A 14199-nucleotide genomic window follows, 5' to 3' on the forward strand; every position below is an offset into this window, starting at 1 on the left:
TGAAATAATCTGTCTGTAACAATTGTTGGAACAATTACTTGTGTCATGTGCAAAGTAAGATGTCCTAACTGACTTGCCAAAACTATAGTTTGTAAACAAGACATTTGTGGGGTGGTTTGAGTTTTAATGACTCCAACCTAAGTGTATGTAGACTTCCGACTTCAACTGTATGTCACTTCCTTTGGTTACTTCCCCAGGCGTTATTGTTTCTGTTTCATGTCTGTGTGCAGTTAGTTTTTCTTGTTTTGTATTTGTATTATGTTCTGTTTATTTTATTAAAACACTCACTCCCTGCACTTGCTTCCCGACTCTCAGAGCACGTTGTTACTTTGACTTATTGAGCTTGACACTTTGCTATGTTCGTCCCTTACAGCGCACACTCCCGACAACTCCTTCATGGGTTTTGTGGCTGAGGAGCTGAACGACACAGAGAGGCTGAGCATCCAGAGGAACAAGGTGGACAGCATGGCAGTGGTGTACGGCAAAGAGGCCAGCATGTGGAAGGTGATCATATGGATATAAATGTTCAATTTCTAGAACCTCTAAAGAAAACCATATTGCTGAGTGCATTTGACTGACACCCCAATGGGCGTATCACCTGCTCCTGTCTACAAGATATCAACAAACAAATGACTTTTTTCCCTACTAAGATGTGCAGTCCAGTTGAGGTGGCGTCTCAACATATTTACACAACAGTCAGCAGTCTGTTATACACTGCAGTGTATTCTGTCATGATGTGATAAATGGAGTGCACCCCACTTCCAGAGACAAGCTGAAACGTGCCTAAGTTATTCTCTCCTATCTGCCAAGCATGACACTTCAATCCACCAGGTATATGGATGTACACCCAGAGAGGTGTGAGTGTTGTGGAAGCGGCAATTGTTTTTGTTTAGCGTAAATTCTCCGTCCAAGCTACAGGAAAAAGGCATCACTTATTCATGTGTCTGGCCGCCTCCCCGTGGTTGAATCAGCTGCATTTGTTCTCTCACTCTCTACGCTTATTGAATTCCCCCTCACTCTGAACAGTCTGAGGTACGGCGTGCGAGGTATAATATTTATGAGTGTGAATGCCATCTGTGTCTGGCCCTCCCTCGACACTGACTACCCCTCACTGCTTCTGGCATCATCCTCAGCTCTCCGGTTCACATGCTTGTCAGCTATGTGTTGTACTACAGCTGTATGTCCACAAGGAGACAACATGACTATCATTTTATCTCTCCCACTCACTCTCTCTTGTCTTTTCTCCTTCCCACATGGTTTCCTCCTATTCTGCTCTCATGTCATGTTGATGGATCATCTCCAGCTCCAAGTAAGGATACCTGCACTTCCTGTCAATGATTGACATTTTGAACACCCTCTGAAACTTTGTTTTACATTGAGCCGTAGTATGGACTGTCCCTGGTGTTTGGTTTCCTTGCAGATTCCTATTATAGAGATTGATACTGTTCATGCACAATGAATGCGTTAATGTTCCATTAAATGTGCCAGACAGTTAACTACAATTATTTTGGAATGAGTCAGCAGCTTTAGCTCTTCAGACACAGAAAGATGTTTCAGGTGAATCATCTTTATCTACCATAAAGAGACAAGGGTTTTTATAAAAAGGCCTGAGGTTTGTTATGCGTTCATCCTGGTCTATCTGCATCTTCTGTCACCCCCCTGTCAGATCAATAAACTGCTGCCCTATAACAGGTTTAGGAAAATACAAAAGGTGTAGTTTTAATCAATACTCAGAATGTCAGCTCTCTACTAATGATAGTTTTACTTTGTGTGCTCTTTTATATGGAGCATCTGCAATGACATCAGTGGTTCTATTTACAACTGTTGGTAGAAGGGTTCTTAGTCTACAGAGGGAAAGCTCATGCATATTTATTTCTATTGTTTTTCAGCACAAATGTTCTATGTTAGGCTAAGTATGCCACTGAAGATTTGAAGGATACAACATTCTCACCACTATATGTAAATAATGCTCACCCAATACATCTCTATGATCAGTGACCAGTGTGCTGCTGTAGCCAAGGTGATACCCATGCTTTCTCTTCACACTCTATGGTCATTCTCGTGTCATTTGCCCCTGGTGCTGCTGTTGCTTGGTGTAGGAAGTCAGATCACCCCTCTAATTGGCTATGCCAGACTATATGCACCAGAGGTTACAGTAGCCACCCCACTAATCCTAGTAACAGTCAGTCATACAGGCTTCTGTCCACACTGCCCTGCACCAATCAGAAGCTCTCCAGGGTGAGAGGCCTATCAGTCAAGTTTTTTTTAAACTCTTTAGAGAGATGACCTCCATGCTACTGTAGTCTTCACAGGTTGAGCACATTCTCCCTTGCTCTTCAGTCCCAGGAGGGTGACACAGATAATATGGAGGAATCTCTAAGTGGAAGAGGCTGACAGCCAATGTCATGAATAACATGTTTGCCCCTGTCTTGGTTATGCCTGCAACCAACACACTGAACATAACTTTATGTTTGAGAAGACCTTTGAATTCTTACAGAATTGGTTCAAAAAAGGAGTTACATTCTGCATATTTGGGGTAGATTTGACAGGTAGATTATACTGTGTGCCCAGTCCGTCCTAACCATTTGTTCCATTGGCTCATAGGGTAAGGAAAGGTTCCTGGCCATTCTGCACCGCTACATGGATATCCATGGGACTGTCTATTATGAGACACAGCGCCCTCCAGAGGTGCCTGCTTTTGTCAAAAACCACGGCCTGCTGCCCCAACAAGAGCTGCAGCAGCTGCTCAGAAAGGCCAAGGTATGGAGGGTTTCAATACCTTTTTATATATAATATACTTCAAGTACAAGTTGCCAGTAAACAGCAGCAGTTTGGTTCATCTTTTTCTTTTCCTCTCTCAAACAAGCTCTTCATTGGGTTTGGCTTCCCATACGAAGGGCCAGCCCCTTTAGAGGCCATAGCCAACGGCTGCATCTTCCTGCAGCCCAAGTTTAAGCCGTCCCACAGTTCCCTCAACCATGAGTTCTTCAGAGGGAAGCCCACTTCCAGACAGGTGAGCAGGTTGTCTCTGTGGTGGCATTGGACTGTCTCCATACTGTTGAGAAAATGAATGTTAGTCAGTGAATTAGTGCAAGGTAGGCCTCAACCTGATTCGTGTGCTTCTCTGCTCGTGGCTGTGTCCATGTATTGTCTGGATGGAGACTGTATTGACTGATATAGTATTGTGTTAATTCCTCCATCAGGTCTCCTCACAGCATCCCTATGCTGAGCAGTATATAGGCAGGCCACATGTCATCACGGTGGATTTCAACAACTCCCAAGAGTTTGAGTCTGCCATACGGGACATCATGAGGACCAAAGTTAGTATGCTAATTTTACTTGAGATGATAATATAATATATGCCATTTAGCAGACGCTTTTATCCAAAGCGACTTAGTCATGTGTGTATACATTTTAAGTATGGATGGTCCCGGGAATCAAACCCACTATTCTGGCTACAGAGGACCACATGATTTTCACTGAGATAAGCGTGGCTGTTCAGAGACAAATGACCTTTCAGATGTATTATCTTCACTGCATCTCATGTCAAAGAAAGTCTTGAGTATTAACATTACCTACGCATATGATTAATGGTGCCGTGGAGGTATATAATCTCCTCTCCCACAGACTGTATTTCCAGTTGTGACCCACTTCTCTCTCACATTGCTAATTGAGCTGTTAGTCACAGGATCCAGTGTAACTGCAAACTGCATAGCTGGCTCCTTCCAAGGACTTTAGTCCTAATTGCCTCAGAGATGGAGTTGCTTAGTAGGTAAACTGGGCAGCAGACACCTGGGTTAGTATGGCAGTCTTCCAGAGGGCCCATACTGTCTTCTCCAGGCACTAACCATTGTCTACTGGAGATGATATTAATCTATCATGCTGTGCTCAATCTGTCACCAGGCCAACATGCAAGGTACGTCCAATCGATCCCCCACCACGCGGGGAATAATGGTAGGTTAAAAAATAGCCCAGACTTGCTGCTGAGGGAACCAAAATGGAGCATCTACTTGACGTAATGCTGTGGTAGAACACGTGCATGTAATGGGTTAGGAGTGGAGGAGAAGGGCAGGAGGAAAACAAAACAACAAAATAATACAGGACACAAGCACTTCTCATTATGTTGATATACAGTGCATTCAGAACGTATTTAGACCCCTTGACTTTGACATTTTTTGTAATATGAATTTTTTACCCCACTTTTTTCCGTCATATCCCATTACGATCTTGTCTCATCGCTGCAACTCCTCAACGAGCTCGGGAGAGGCGAATCATGACCCGCCAAACCACGCTCCTTAACACCCGCCCACTAAACCCGGACGCCATCCACACCAATGTGTTGGAGGAAACACCGTTCAACTGATGACCGAAGTCAGGCTGTAGGCACCTGGCCCGCCACAAGAAGTCACTAGAGTGCAATGAGCAAAGTGTCAAACCCTCCCTAACCTGGACGACACTGGGCCAATTGTGCGCCGCCCTATGGGACTCCCGTTCACGGCTGGTTGTGATACAGCCTAGGATCGAACCCGGGTCTGTAGTGATGCCTTGGGTAACCTTTGCGCCTCCCGGGAGGCCCCAGACCCCTTGACTTTTTCCACATTTTGTTACATTACAGCCTTATTCTAAAATGTATTAAATAAATTAGTTTCCTCATCAATCTACACACAATACCCCATAATGGCAAAGTGAAAACAGTTTTTTATGTTAGCAAGTTTATTACAAATAAAAACATGTCACATTTTACATTTACAAGTATTCAGACCCTTTGCTATGAGACTCGAAATTGAGCTTAGGTGCATCCTGTTTCCATTGATCATCCTTGAGATGTTTCTACAACTTGATTGGAGTCTACCTGTGGCAAATTAAATTGATTGGACATGATTTGGAAAGGCACAAACCTGTTTATATACAGTAAGGTCCCACAGTTGACAGTGCAAGTCAGAGCAAAAATCAAGCCCTGAGGTCAAAGGAATTGTCCGTAGAGCTCCGAGACTGGATTGTGTCGAGGCACAGATCTGGGGAAGGATACCAAAAAAATGATGTAGCATTGAAGGTCCCCAAGAACACAGTGGCCAACCATCTCTGGAGCGCTCCGCCAATTAGGCCTTTGTGGTAGAGTGGCCAGACGGAAGCCACTCCTCAGTAAAAGACAAATGACAGCCGGCTTAGAGTTTGCCAAAAGGCACCTAAAGGACTCTCAGACCATGGGGAACAAGATTCTCTGGTCTGATGAGACCAAGATTGAATTCTTTGGCCTGAATGCCAAGCCTGGAGGAAACCTGGCACCATCCCTACGGTGAAGCATGGTGATGGCAGCATCATGCTGTGGGGATGTTTTTCAGCAGCAGGGACTGGGAGACTAGTCAGGATCGAGGGAAAGATGAACAGAGAAAAGTACAGAGAGATCCTTGATCAAAACCTGCTCCAAAGCCCTCAGGACCTTCAGACTGGGGGTGAAGGTTCACCTTCCAACAGTACAACGACCCTAAGCACACAGCCAAGACAACGCAGGAGTGGCTTCGGGACACGTCTCTGAATGTCCTTGAGTGGCCCAGCCAGAGCCCGGACATGAACCCCATCAAACATCTTTGGAGAGACCTGAAAATAGCTATGCAGCGATGCTCCCCAACCAACCTGACAGAGCTTGAGTGAATCTGCAGAGAAGTGGTAGGAACTCCCCAAATACTTGTGTGCCAAGCTTATAGCATCATACCCAAGAAGACGGAAGGCTGTAATCACTGCCAAAGATGCTTCAACAAAGTACTGAGTAAAACAGGGTCTGAATACTTATGTAAATGTGATATTCCCCCCCCCCCCCCCCCCCCCAAAAAAAAAAAAAAAAAATTGTACATTTGCAAAAATGTCTAAAAATCTGTTTTTAATTTGTCATTATGGGGTATTGTGTGTAGATTGATTAGGGGAAATTAATGTAATACATTTTAGAATAAGGCTGTATCAAAATGAGGAAAAAGTCAAGGGGTCTGAATACTTTCCAAATGCACTGTGCTATACAGTACACACTGAAGGTGAAGAAAAACATGTCCCCTCTTTGATCCAATGTGGGTGAACAACTATACTAATCCCTGTGGTATTCACTGGTGTAAAAAGTACCCAATTGTCATACTTGAGTAAAAGTAAAGATACTTAAATAGAAAATGACTAGTAAAAGTGAAAGTCACCCAGTAAAAGTCTAAAATGATTTGGTTTTAATTATACTTATATATAATTTCACATTCCTTATATTAAGCAAACCAGATGGCATGATTTTCTTGTTTTATTATTTTACAGATAGCCAGGGGCACACCTCAACACTCAGACATAATTCATAAACCAAGCATTTGTGTTTACTGAGGCAGAAGCAGTAGGGATAACCAGGGTTGTTCTCATGATAAGTGTGTGAATTGGCAAATATGTCTGTCCTGCTAAGCATTTGAAATGTAACTCGTACTTTTAGGTGTCAGGGAAAATGTATGGAGTAAAAAGTACATTCTTTTATTTTCTTTAAATAGTAAATTAAAGTACAGATACCCCATAAAAGAACGACTTAAGTAGTACTTTGTAGTATTTTTACTTAAGTACTTTACACCACTGGAGATATTGTAATCAGGTATACTGGTCAGACATGATAAGTATGTATGCAGTAAATGCGGTCGGTTTAGAGATGTTCATGTATTCTAAAGCTGAATTCAATTCCGACTCCCTGGAGAGCAGTTTTTTTCCTGTTCCTTTCTTTCCATTATATAAAGATGCCCAAAAGGCAAATTGCATTCTGGAATAGATGATGAGGTGCCAGATACATTTCATTAAACTCAGATGAAATAAACGAGTAAGTGAGAGCTAAAAGGAAGTGAATGCTAAAAGGAACCGTTTATCAGTTTAAAAGCCCAAGTGCCTCTGAGAGGCCTGATGGTAAACAATGAGATCTCTTTTAAATGGCACAGACATCTTAGGTTAGGTGATGTGGAATGGGACTACAGTACCATCACACTGATTGAACATTTCCCACTCCTCCATGTATCATACTTATTTATGTAATCTAACCCAAATAGGCTTTGGCTAACAGCAAAATAGAAAGCATTGACCTGCAGGCTTCATCCTTTGACACTGATGACTAACGTGTGTTTGCTGCTGCATTGAAAAGAGATGCCTTCTCTGTGCTGTTTTCACTGCAGTGTCACAGCATCTGTCGTGTATGTAACATACGTTCTCACCTGTAACTCTATGAAATGTGCCTGCTCTGGAGAAAGTTTTCACATCATCTGGTAAAGGTCAAAAGTGGGATGGTCATCACATCCTCCCAGTGAGTTGTTAAAAAGATTCAGACATTCGGTTTAGCAGCTCGTACATAACCTGTGGGCGATTGTCAGCTTAATAATCCATTGTTTGTCATATTGATGTAGTCCATGTTAATAGAGTAATGAAATCAAGTCAAAGGCTGTCACCTGTGATGTATGAGGTCATTGGTTATAATATGAAGCAGCTCATAATGAAGCCGTTCACAGTGACCTTAATGAATACGTCAGCTTTGATTAACGGTAAACCGTTGCAGTACTATTATGGCTGTGGTGTTGGAGGTCTAAAGCCGATGGTGTGTGACGGTGTATGATTTCCTTTCTGCAGGTGGAGCCATATCTGCCCTATGAGTACACCTGTGAGGGGATGCTGGAGAGAGTGCATGCTTACATCCAGAACCAGGTGGGTTTGTGTTGCATACACCGGCCTTCATTACCCCGGAGATGGTGCAGCCAACCTCATCCACATTTATTTATGCACAGGCAAGATGAAGTCACACTGTACTGTATACATATAAAAGAGCCAACGCACACACACACAGTCCTGTTTAACTAACCTCGTGGGGACACATAATTCAGTTCATTCAAAATCTTATTTTCCCTAACCCTAAAACTAACCCTAGCTCCAAACCCTGAACCTAATTCTAAACCTAACACTAATTCTAACCTTACACCCAAACCACCTAGAAATAGCATTTGACCTTGTGGGGATGAACAAAATGTCCCCAGTCGGTCAAATGTTTTTGTTTATTAATCTTGTGGGGACTTCTGCTTCCCACAAGTATAGTTAAACACGTCCACACACACAACCACGCACACACTAAAAGCCTTTTAATATTTCTTTGCACAATTACACACATTGTCATGCTCCAGTACGTTCATCATGCTGAGATGATTTGTGCGATGCACCGAGGGGCTTGTCTTCCAGTCTGGTTAAGGCAGTGGGAGAAAAGGGGAAATAGGGTGGCCTATGCCCAGCTCTGATCCACTCCCCCATCTGTCCATCACACACAGAGTAGTGTGCTCAGTGGGCTGTGACTGACTGAGACTGCCCGCCTGGCATGTACGAGCCCAGACTCCCAATCAGCGACAACCCTTCTATCCTCCTCCGTGGGCAGCACTGACCCCCATGATCCTCACGGATTCTTTATTGAGAATTTTTATACTGCTTTCTCACACACACACACACACACACACACACACACACACACACACACACACACACACACACACACACAGATTCCGGATGAGGTGTCTGATCGCTCGCCCTGTTTTCCTGTTGAGCAGTAGCCCAGGGCTGGGGGGCTGTGGTGTGGTGGAGTGGAAGAGGCCTGGTTATTGCAGCAGGGCGCTGGGAGCCTGTTTAATAAACCGGACTGGGGGTCAGAGGAAGATGTCGCAGAAATATTATTACCTGTTTCTTATGAATAGGACCGACTGGGGGAGGTGCTCTCCCAGGGTTGATTCCTGCCTGAAACTCATTTAATTATTGGTGGCATAACTGTATTGTAGACATGACGATAGTTCAGTGTTAAATTCAAATCTCCCAACCATCATATCTAAGCCAATATGACACCAATCTCAATGAAAATTCGCAAATCAACTTGATTGGAGGTACTCAACACGCCTCTTGTCATGAGCCATTACTGAGAACCACATAACAGAGTATGTCTTGTGCCTACCTAGCTAAAATTCTAGACGTTGGATTAAAACGGGACTATAGCGTCCATAAAGCGACCATCGGGATTTAAAAAATGCCAGATTGACTACATTTTGTAGGTGTAACAGTTTTTTTTGTCAATTTATCATTTATCGCTCTCATGTGCTCATTTCTGTCCGTTAAGTGCCAAAGATGCTACCTTCTTGTAGCATTTCTGAAAGAATATGTAAGCGGTGCAAATCCATTCTTGCTAGCATCAGAGAAACTCATCACTTTAATATCCATAATACATTCCAGGACACTCTTACACAGTGCCAAACTAACAACTCTGCCAAGTGTTGGATATTTTTCAACTCTGTCTCGGACACCTGTGTGAAGCTAGCCACAATAGTGGAATTTGCGGTTCACCTTCCAAATAAATGCCCCCATTGAAAGTGATTCAAACTGATACAAATAGTGGATGAGATGTTGAACAGTCCTTAGCTGTGGTATATTGGCCATATACCACACCCTCCCGGGCCTTATTGCTTAATTATGTTGTGTAATAATGTTGCATAATCACCTTCCAGTGTAAAAACCTTGGAATTTAAAAACAAGGTTTTAAGTGAGAAAAGGCATTGGTCTGAAAGCTGAAAAAATAAAGGAAATTCCCATGAGCACCACATTGCCTTTTTCACCCATGCTCTACCTAGGGTTTCCAGCATACAGCTTCGACCTACTACAGTAGCTATGTTGTTCTTCAAACTATGTGTAGGCAGGTTGCTTAGGATTCATACTCTTCAGAGGGATAATGGACTTTACAGTGTCCTGCTATCAAAATGATGTATACCGGTATGTGTGTATATACAGTACCAGTCAAAAGTTCTGACACACCTACTCATTCATGAGTTTTTCTTAGTTTTTACAATGTAGAAAATAATGAAATAACATATATAGAATCATGTAGTAAACCAAAAAGTGTTAATCAAATCAAAATATATTTTAGATTCTTGATGACAGCTTTGCATACTCTTGGCATTATCTCAAGCAGCTTCACCTGGAATGCTTTTCCAACAGTCTTGAAGGAGTTCTCACATATGCTGAGGCCTTTTATTTCCCTTTGCGGTCCAACTCATCCCAAACCATCTCAATTGGGTGGAGGTTGGGTGATTGTGGAAGCCAGGTCATCTGACGCAGCACTCCATCACTCACCTTCTTAGTCAAATAACTCTCACACAGCCTGGAGGTGTCTTGGGTCATTGTCCTGTTGAAAAACAAATGATAGTCCCCCTCAATGCAAACCAGATGGGATGGCATATCGCAGCAGAATGCTATGTTAGCCATGCAGGTTAAGTGTGTCTTGAATTCAAAATAAATCACAGACGGTGTCACCAACAAAGCACCATCACACCACCTCCTCCATGCTTCACGGTGGGAACCCCACATGCAGAGATCATCCGTTCACTTACTCTGTGTCTCACAAAGACATGGCGGCTGGAAACAAAACTCGCAAATTTGGATTTGACCAAAGGCCAGATTTGCACCAGTCTAATGTCCATTGCTCATGTTTCTTGGTCCAAGCAAGTCTCTTTTTCTTATTGGTGTCCTTTAGTAGTGGTTTCTTTGCAGCAATTCGACAATGGCCTGATTCACCCAGTCTCCTCTGAACAGTTGTTGAGATGTGTCTGTTACTTGAACTTGGAAGCATTTATTTGGGCTGCAATCTGAGGTGCAGTTAACTCTAATGCAGCAGAGGTAACTCTGGGTCTTCCTTTCCTGTGGCGGTCCTCATGAGAGCCAGTTTCATCATAGTGCTTGATGGTTTATGTGACTACACTTAAGAAACTTTAAAAGTTATTAATTTTACGTATTGACTGACCTTCATGTTTTAAAGTAATGATGGACTGTCGTTTCTCTTTGCTTATTTGAGCTGTTCTTGTCATAATATGGATTTGGTCTTTTACCAAATAAGGCTATCTTCTGTATACCACCCCTAACTTGTCACAACACAACTGATTGACTCAAACGCATTAAGAAGGAAAGAAATTCCACAAATTAACAACACACACCTGTTAATTGAAATGCATTCCAGGTGTCTACCTCATGAGCTGGTTGAGAGAATGCCAATAGTTTTCAAAGCTGTCAAGGCAAAGGGTGGCTACTTTGAAGAATCTCAAATATAAAATATATTTTGATTTGTTTACTGCATGATTCCATATGTGTTATTTCCTGGTTTTGATGTCTTCACTATTTTACTTGTGTAGAAAATAGTAAAAATAAAGAAACCTTTGAATGATTAGGTGTGTCTAAACTTTTGACTGGTACTGTATATTCATATTATTCCAGGAGGCTGGAAGGCAATGTGTATGTCATAAGAGCTATGGTGATGTTGCTTTTATTATTCTGTAAAAATCAGAACCCATCAGAATGTATAGCAAATAAATGAATGTATAGTTCACAGCTGAATTACACACAGGACAGGTGCAGTGAAATGTGTTGTTTTACAGGGTCAGTCATATTAGTACAGCCCACCTGGAGCAAATTAGGGTTAAGCCTTGCTCAACGGCACCGACAGATTTTTCACCTTGTCGGCTTGGGTATTTTGGTTACTGGCTCAACGCTCTAACCACGAGGCTACCTGCCGCTTCAATGCTGAATGTAGGCTACAGTAGAATTGATTGATGAATGTAATGCTGAATAGCCAGATTAACTAACTACACAATAGCCAGATTGTGTAGTTATTCTGTTGTATTGTACTCTGCAGGAATTCTGTGCACCCGAAGCTCCATTTCCCTCAGCGAATACCTCCAGCAGTTGGCCAGGCAGCCCCCCCAGCCCCTTTGTCCTGCTGCCCAACTCCAGTGCCCTGGCCTGGGCCTCCAACATCAGCAATCCCCCCTCCTGGCCCCCGCTTAGCGCCCTGAGGCTGCTGGCCTCCCTGGAGGGCCAGTCATGTATAGATGCGTGCCAGAGCGCAGGCCTGATCTGTGAGCCCGCCTTCTACCGCTTCGTCAATATCAAAGAGGCCTTCAGTGGGTGAGCTGCTGCTTCCTCCCTCCACCACCATGTGATCGCACCACCATCTGTTACACAACATTCATCTTGTAATTTAACATTCAGCATATTATACAGCACAATCACTGAGGAAACAAACAATGAATATGAGCATCTTAAATTCTTATGAATATCCTCCCTCATTCTAATGCACTACCCAATGTGCTTTGGTGTAATGAATATTGATAGTCATTTATGAAGCCTTTTTTAAAACATTGATTATAATGTAAATCACATCACTTAATATGAATAATGATATATAAAGAAATATCTCTCTGGTGTCTCCGCCCAGGCTGGAGGTGCAGTGTGATGGGGTGGAGGCTGAGATCAACCACATCTTCCCAGCTTTCTCAGTGGAGAGTAGTGAGTGTGGCCTCCAGAAAGACCCTCTGCTGTTCAGCTGTGCCGGGGCCAACACCAAGTACCACCGCCTCTGTCCCTGCAGGGACTACCGTAAGGGCCAGGTGGCGCTGTGCAGGGACTGCTTATGACTGTGACCAGCACCTGGGGGAAGATGACCTGCCACCACTCCCTCAGCCTTGGCCATCCCAGGGGCCCTTTTTATAGGTGGGAGGGACACTGAGGAGGATGGCCCCTGCTGGAGGTCAATGTGGGTGACACAGAGGAACTAGTAGGGTCGGTCGCCATGGGGTAGAGGAGCAGCTGTACAAAAGATTACTGCTGGTATCATTATAGCACAGGGGGGAATGCTTCACGGAACTGGACAGCTGGATAATGTTACAATGAGACTCCCTATCTGCTGCTCTGACTGGAGGCTCAGTGCATTGGCAATTCTGAAATGACTAGAATACCTGGTCGCCAAACCCACAAAATTGCTGCCAAACAAGACGTGTGGCTGACATAATGCATCTCAGGGAAATGCATGATTGTACTGTACCCTGCTAAAGTGATGACGCTGCTATAAGGTGAACGTTTTACAATAGTCTTTATGGACTACATTGGGTCCAACAACAGGAATGTTAGGGGGTGGAGTTATGAGGAACACAGAAATGGGGGGATTCAAAAAGATATCCCTGATAATTGTACTGCAATGCTATAGTTGCTAATATCTGCATTGCTTCAAGTGACATGCAGATACTGTATGGAATGTAATGTTCTGTGAAATACTTTGATCATAATGCAGTTGGGATATTTGTACAGTAGATGCACTACTAGATGTAATATTTTCCATGTCTCATACATTAGTATATTTGTACATACGTGTTGATTAATAAAAAAGACAATTGAAACATTCTGGTACAACTCTTCTCTGGTACAACTCTAAAACAGAGCCAGGTTACGTCTTGAGACATGAATGAGTCTGTAGATTTAGAAAAGCAATTGAGTGTAAAGCTGTCATCCATCTTTTATGGTCAATTTCACAAAGCCAAATGGAAAATAATGTTCTAATGACTTCTTTCAGAGCTAGTGATTTCTCTGCAGGCACTGTTGGCTTGGACTCATTCAGTTCATGGAGTGGTGCCTAAATACCCACAGACAAATTGTGAGAAGGTTGCCAGTGGGTGGAAGGCTGCATTTAGATGGTGCAGAGTTCTGTTGGGACGGAGAGTAGTGTTGGCTTATCCATGGCTCTTGGTGCAATAGATCCCACCTCTCACTCATCTCACCACAAACAGCAGCTCTACAGTTCTTTGCTATTTTTGTCTGTCTGACTTAGGATTTTCAGTCTTGTAGACACCAATGATTTACTGAAGTAACCGTCAAACACAAACTTATACTCCACAGTTGCCATACCCCAATATCATGATGAGACCCAGTAAAGTGAGTTTGCAGGGGAGACGGTCCATGCCCCAGTCTGTCTGAGGGAGATTGAGCTGGAGGTAGATGTTGAGAAAGCCCATATACTGTAGACAATCATTCAATTATCCCTTTGCAATCAACAGGGTTGATGGCTCTCATCAGTATTTCCCATTCCCTGACCTGGGTGTAAAATGAACGTCATCATTGACTTGTTGAGGCTGCCAATAATGTACTCGTATTCATTTACATATATTTTGATATAGAGGCACCAATATGGATTTAGTGAGGAAACTGACGGAGACATTTCTACAACATCTGATGTGAATTTTACGATTCTTCCACTGGTATAGACAAGTAGATCACTCTTTCATAAAACACATGGAAGACACTGAAACACATAACTGATTCTATCATTTCAGAGAATGACATTAACTGACACATCAGACAATCTGC

At 43.1% G+C, this 14199-nt stretch overlaps 1 protein-coding gene across 2 annotated transcripts in view; it reads left to right on the plus strand.

Annotated features, from left to right (window-relative positions):
- LOC110538520 (alpha-1,6-mannosylglycoprotein 6-beta-N-acetylglucosaminyltransferase B) overlaps positions 1 to 13234 on the plus strand; it is a 77398-nt gene extending 64164 nt beyond the window's left edge. The window contains exons 11-17 of one of the 2 annotated variants that reach the window (XM_036938602.2): positions 374 to 504; positions 2605 to 2760; positions 2867 to 3013; positions 3204 to 3320; positions 7621 to 7695; positions 11696 to 11967; positions 12278 to 13234. In XM_036938602.2, the coding sequence (XP_036794497.2) occupies positions 374 to 504; positions 2605 to 2760; positions 2867 to 3013; positions 3204 to 3320; positions 7621 to 7695; positions 11696 to 11967; positions 12278 to 12476 (1097 nt within the window). In that variant the 3' untranslated portion in view covers positions 12477 to 13234. Of the gene's footprint in view, positions 1 to 373; positions 1109 to 2604; positions 2761 to 2866; positions 3014 to 3203; positions 3321 to 7620; positions 7696 to 11695; positions 11968 to 12277 lie in introns of those variants that run through there. The other variant, XM_090193684.1, reaches the window with a different exon arrangement.
- Positions 13235 to 14199: the final 965 nt, after the last annotated feature.

Source organism: Oncorhynchus mykiss, chromosome 12 (genome assembly GCF_057628025.1).
Source record: "Oncorhynchus mykiss isolate SJ-2025 chromosome 12, ASM5762802v1, whole genome shotgun sequence".
Taxonomy (NCBI): domain Eukaryota; kingdom Metazoa; phylum Chordata; class Actinopteri; order Salmoniformes; family Salmonidae; genus Oncorhynchus; species Oncorhynchus mykiss.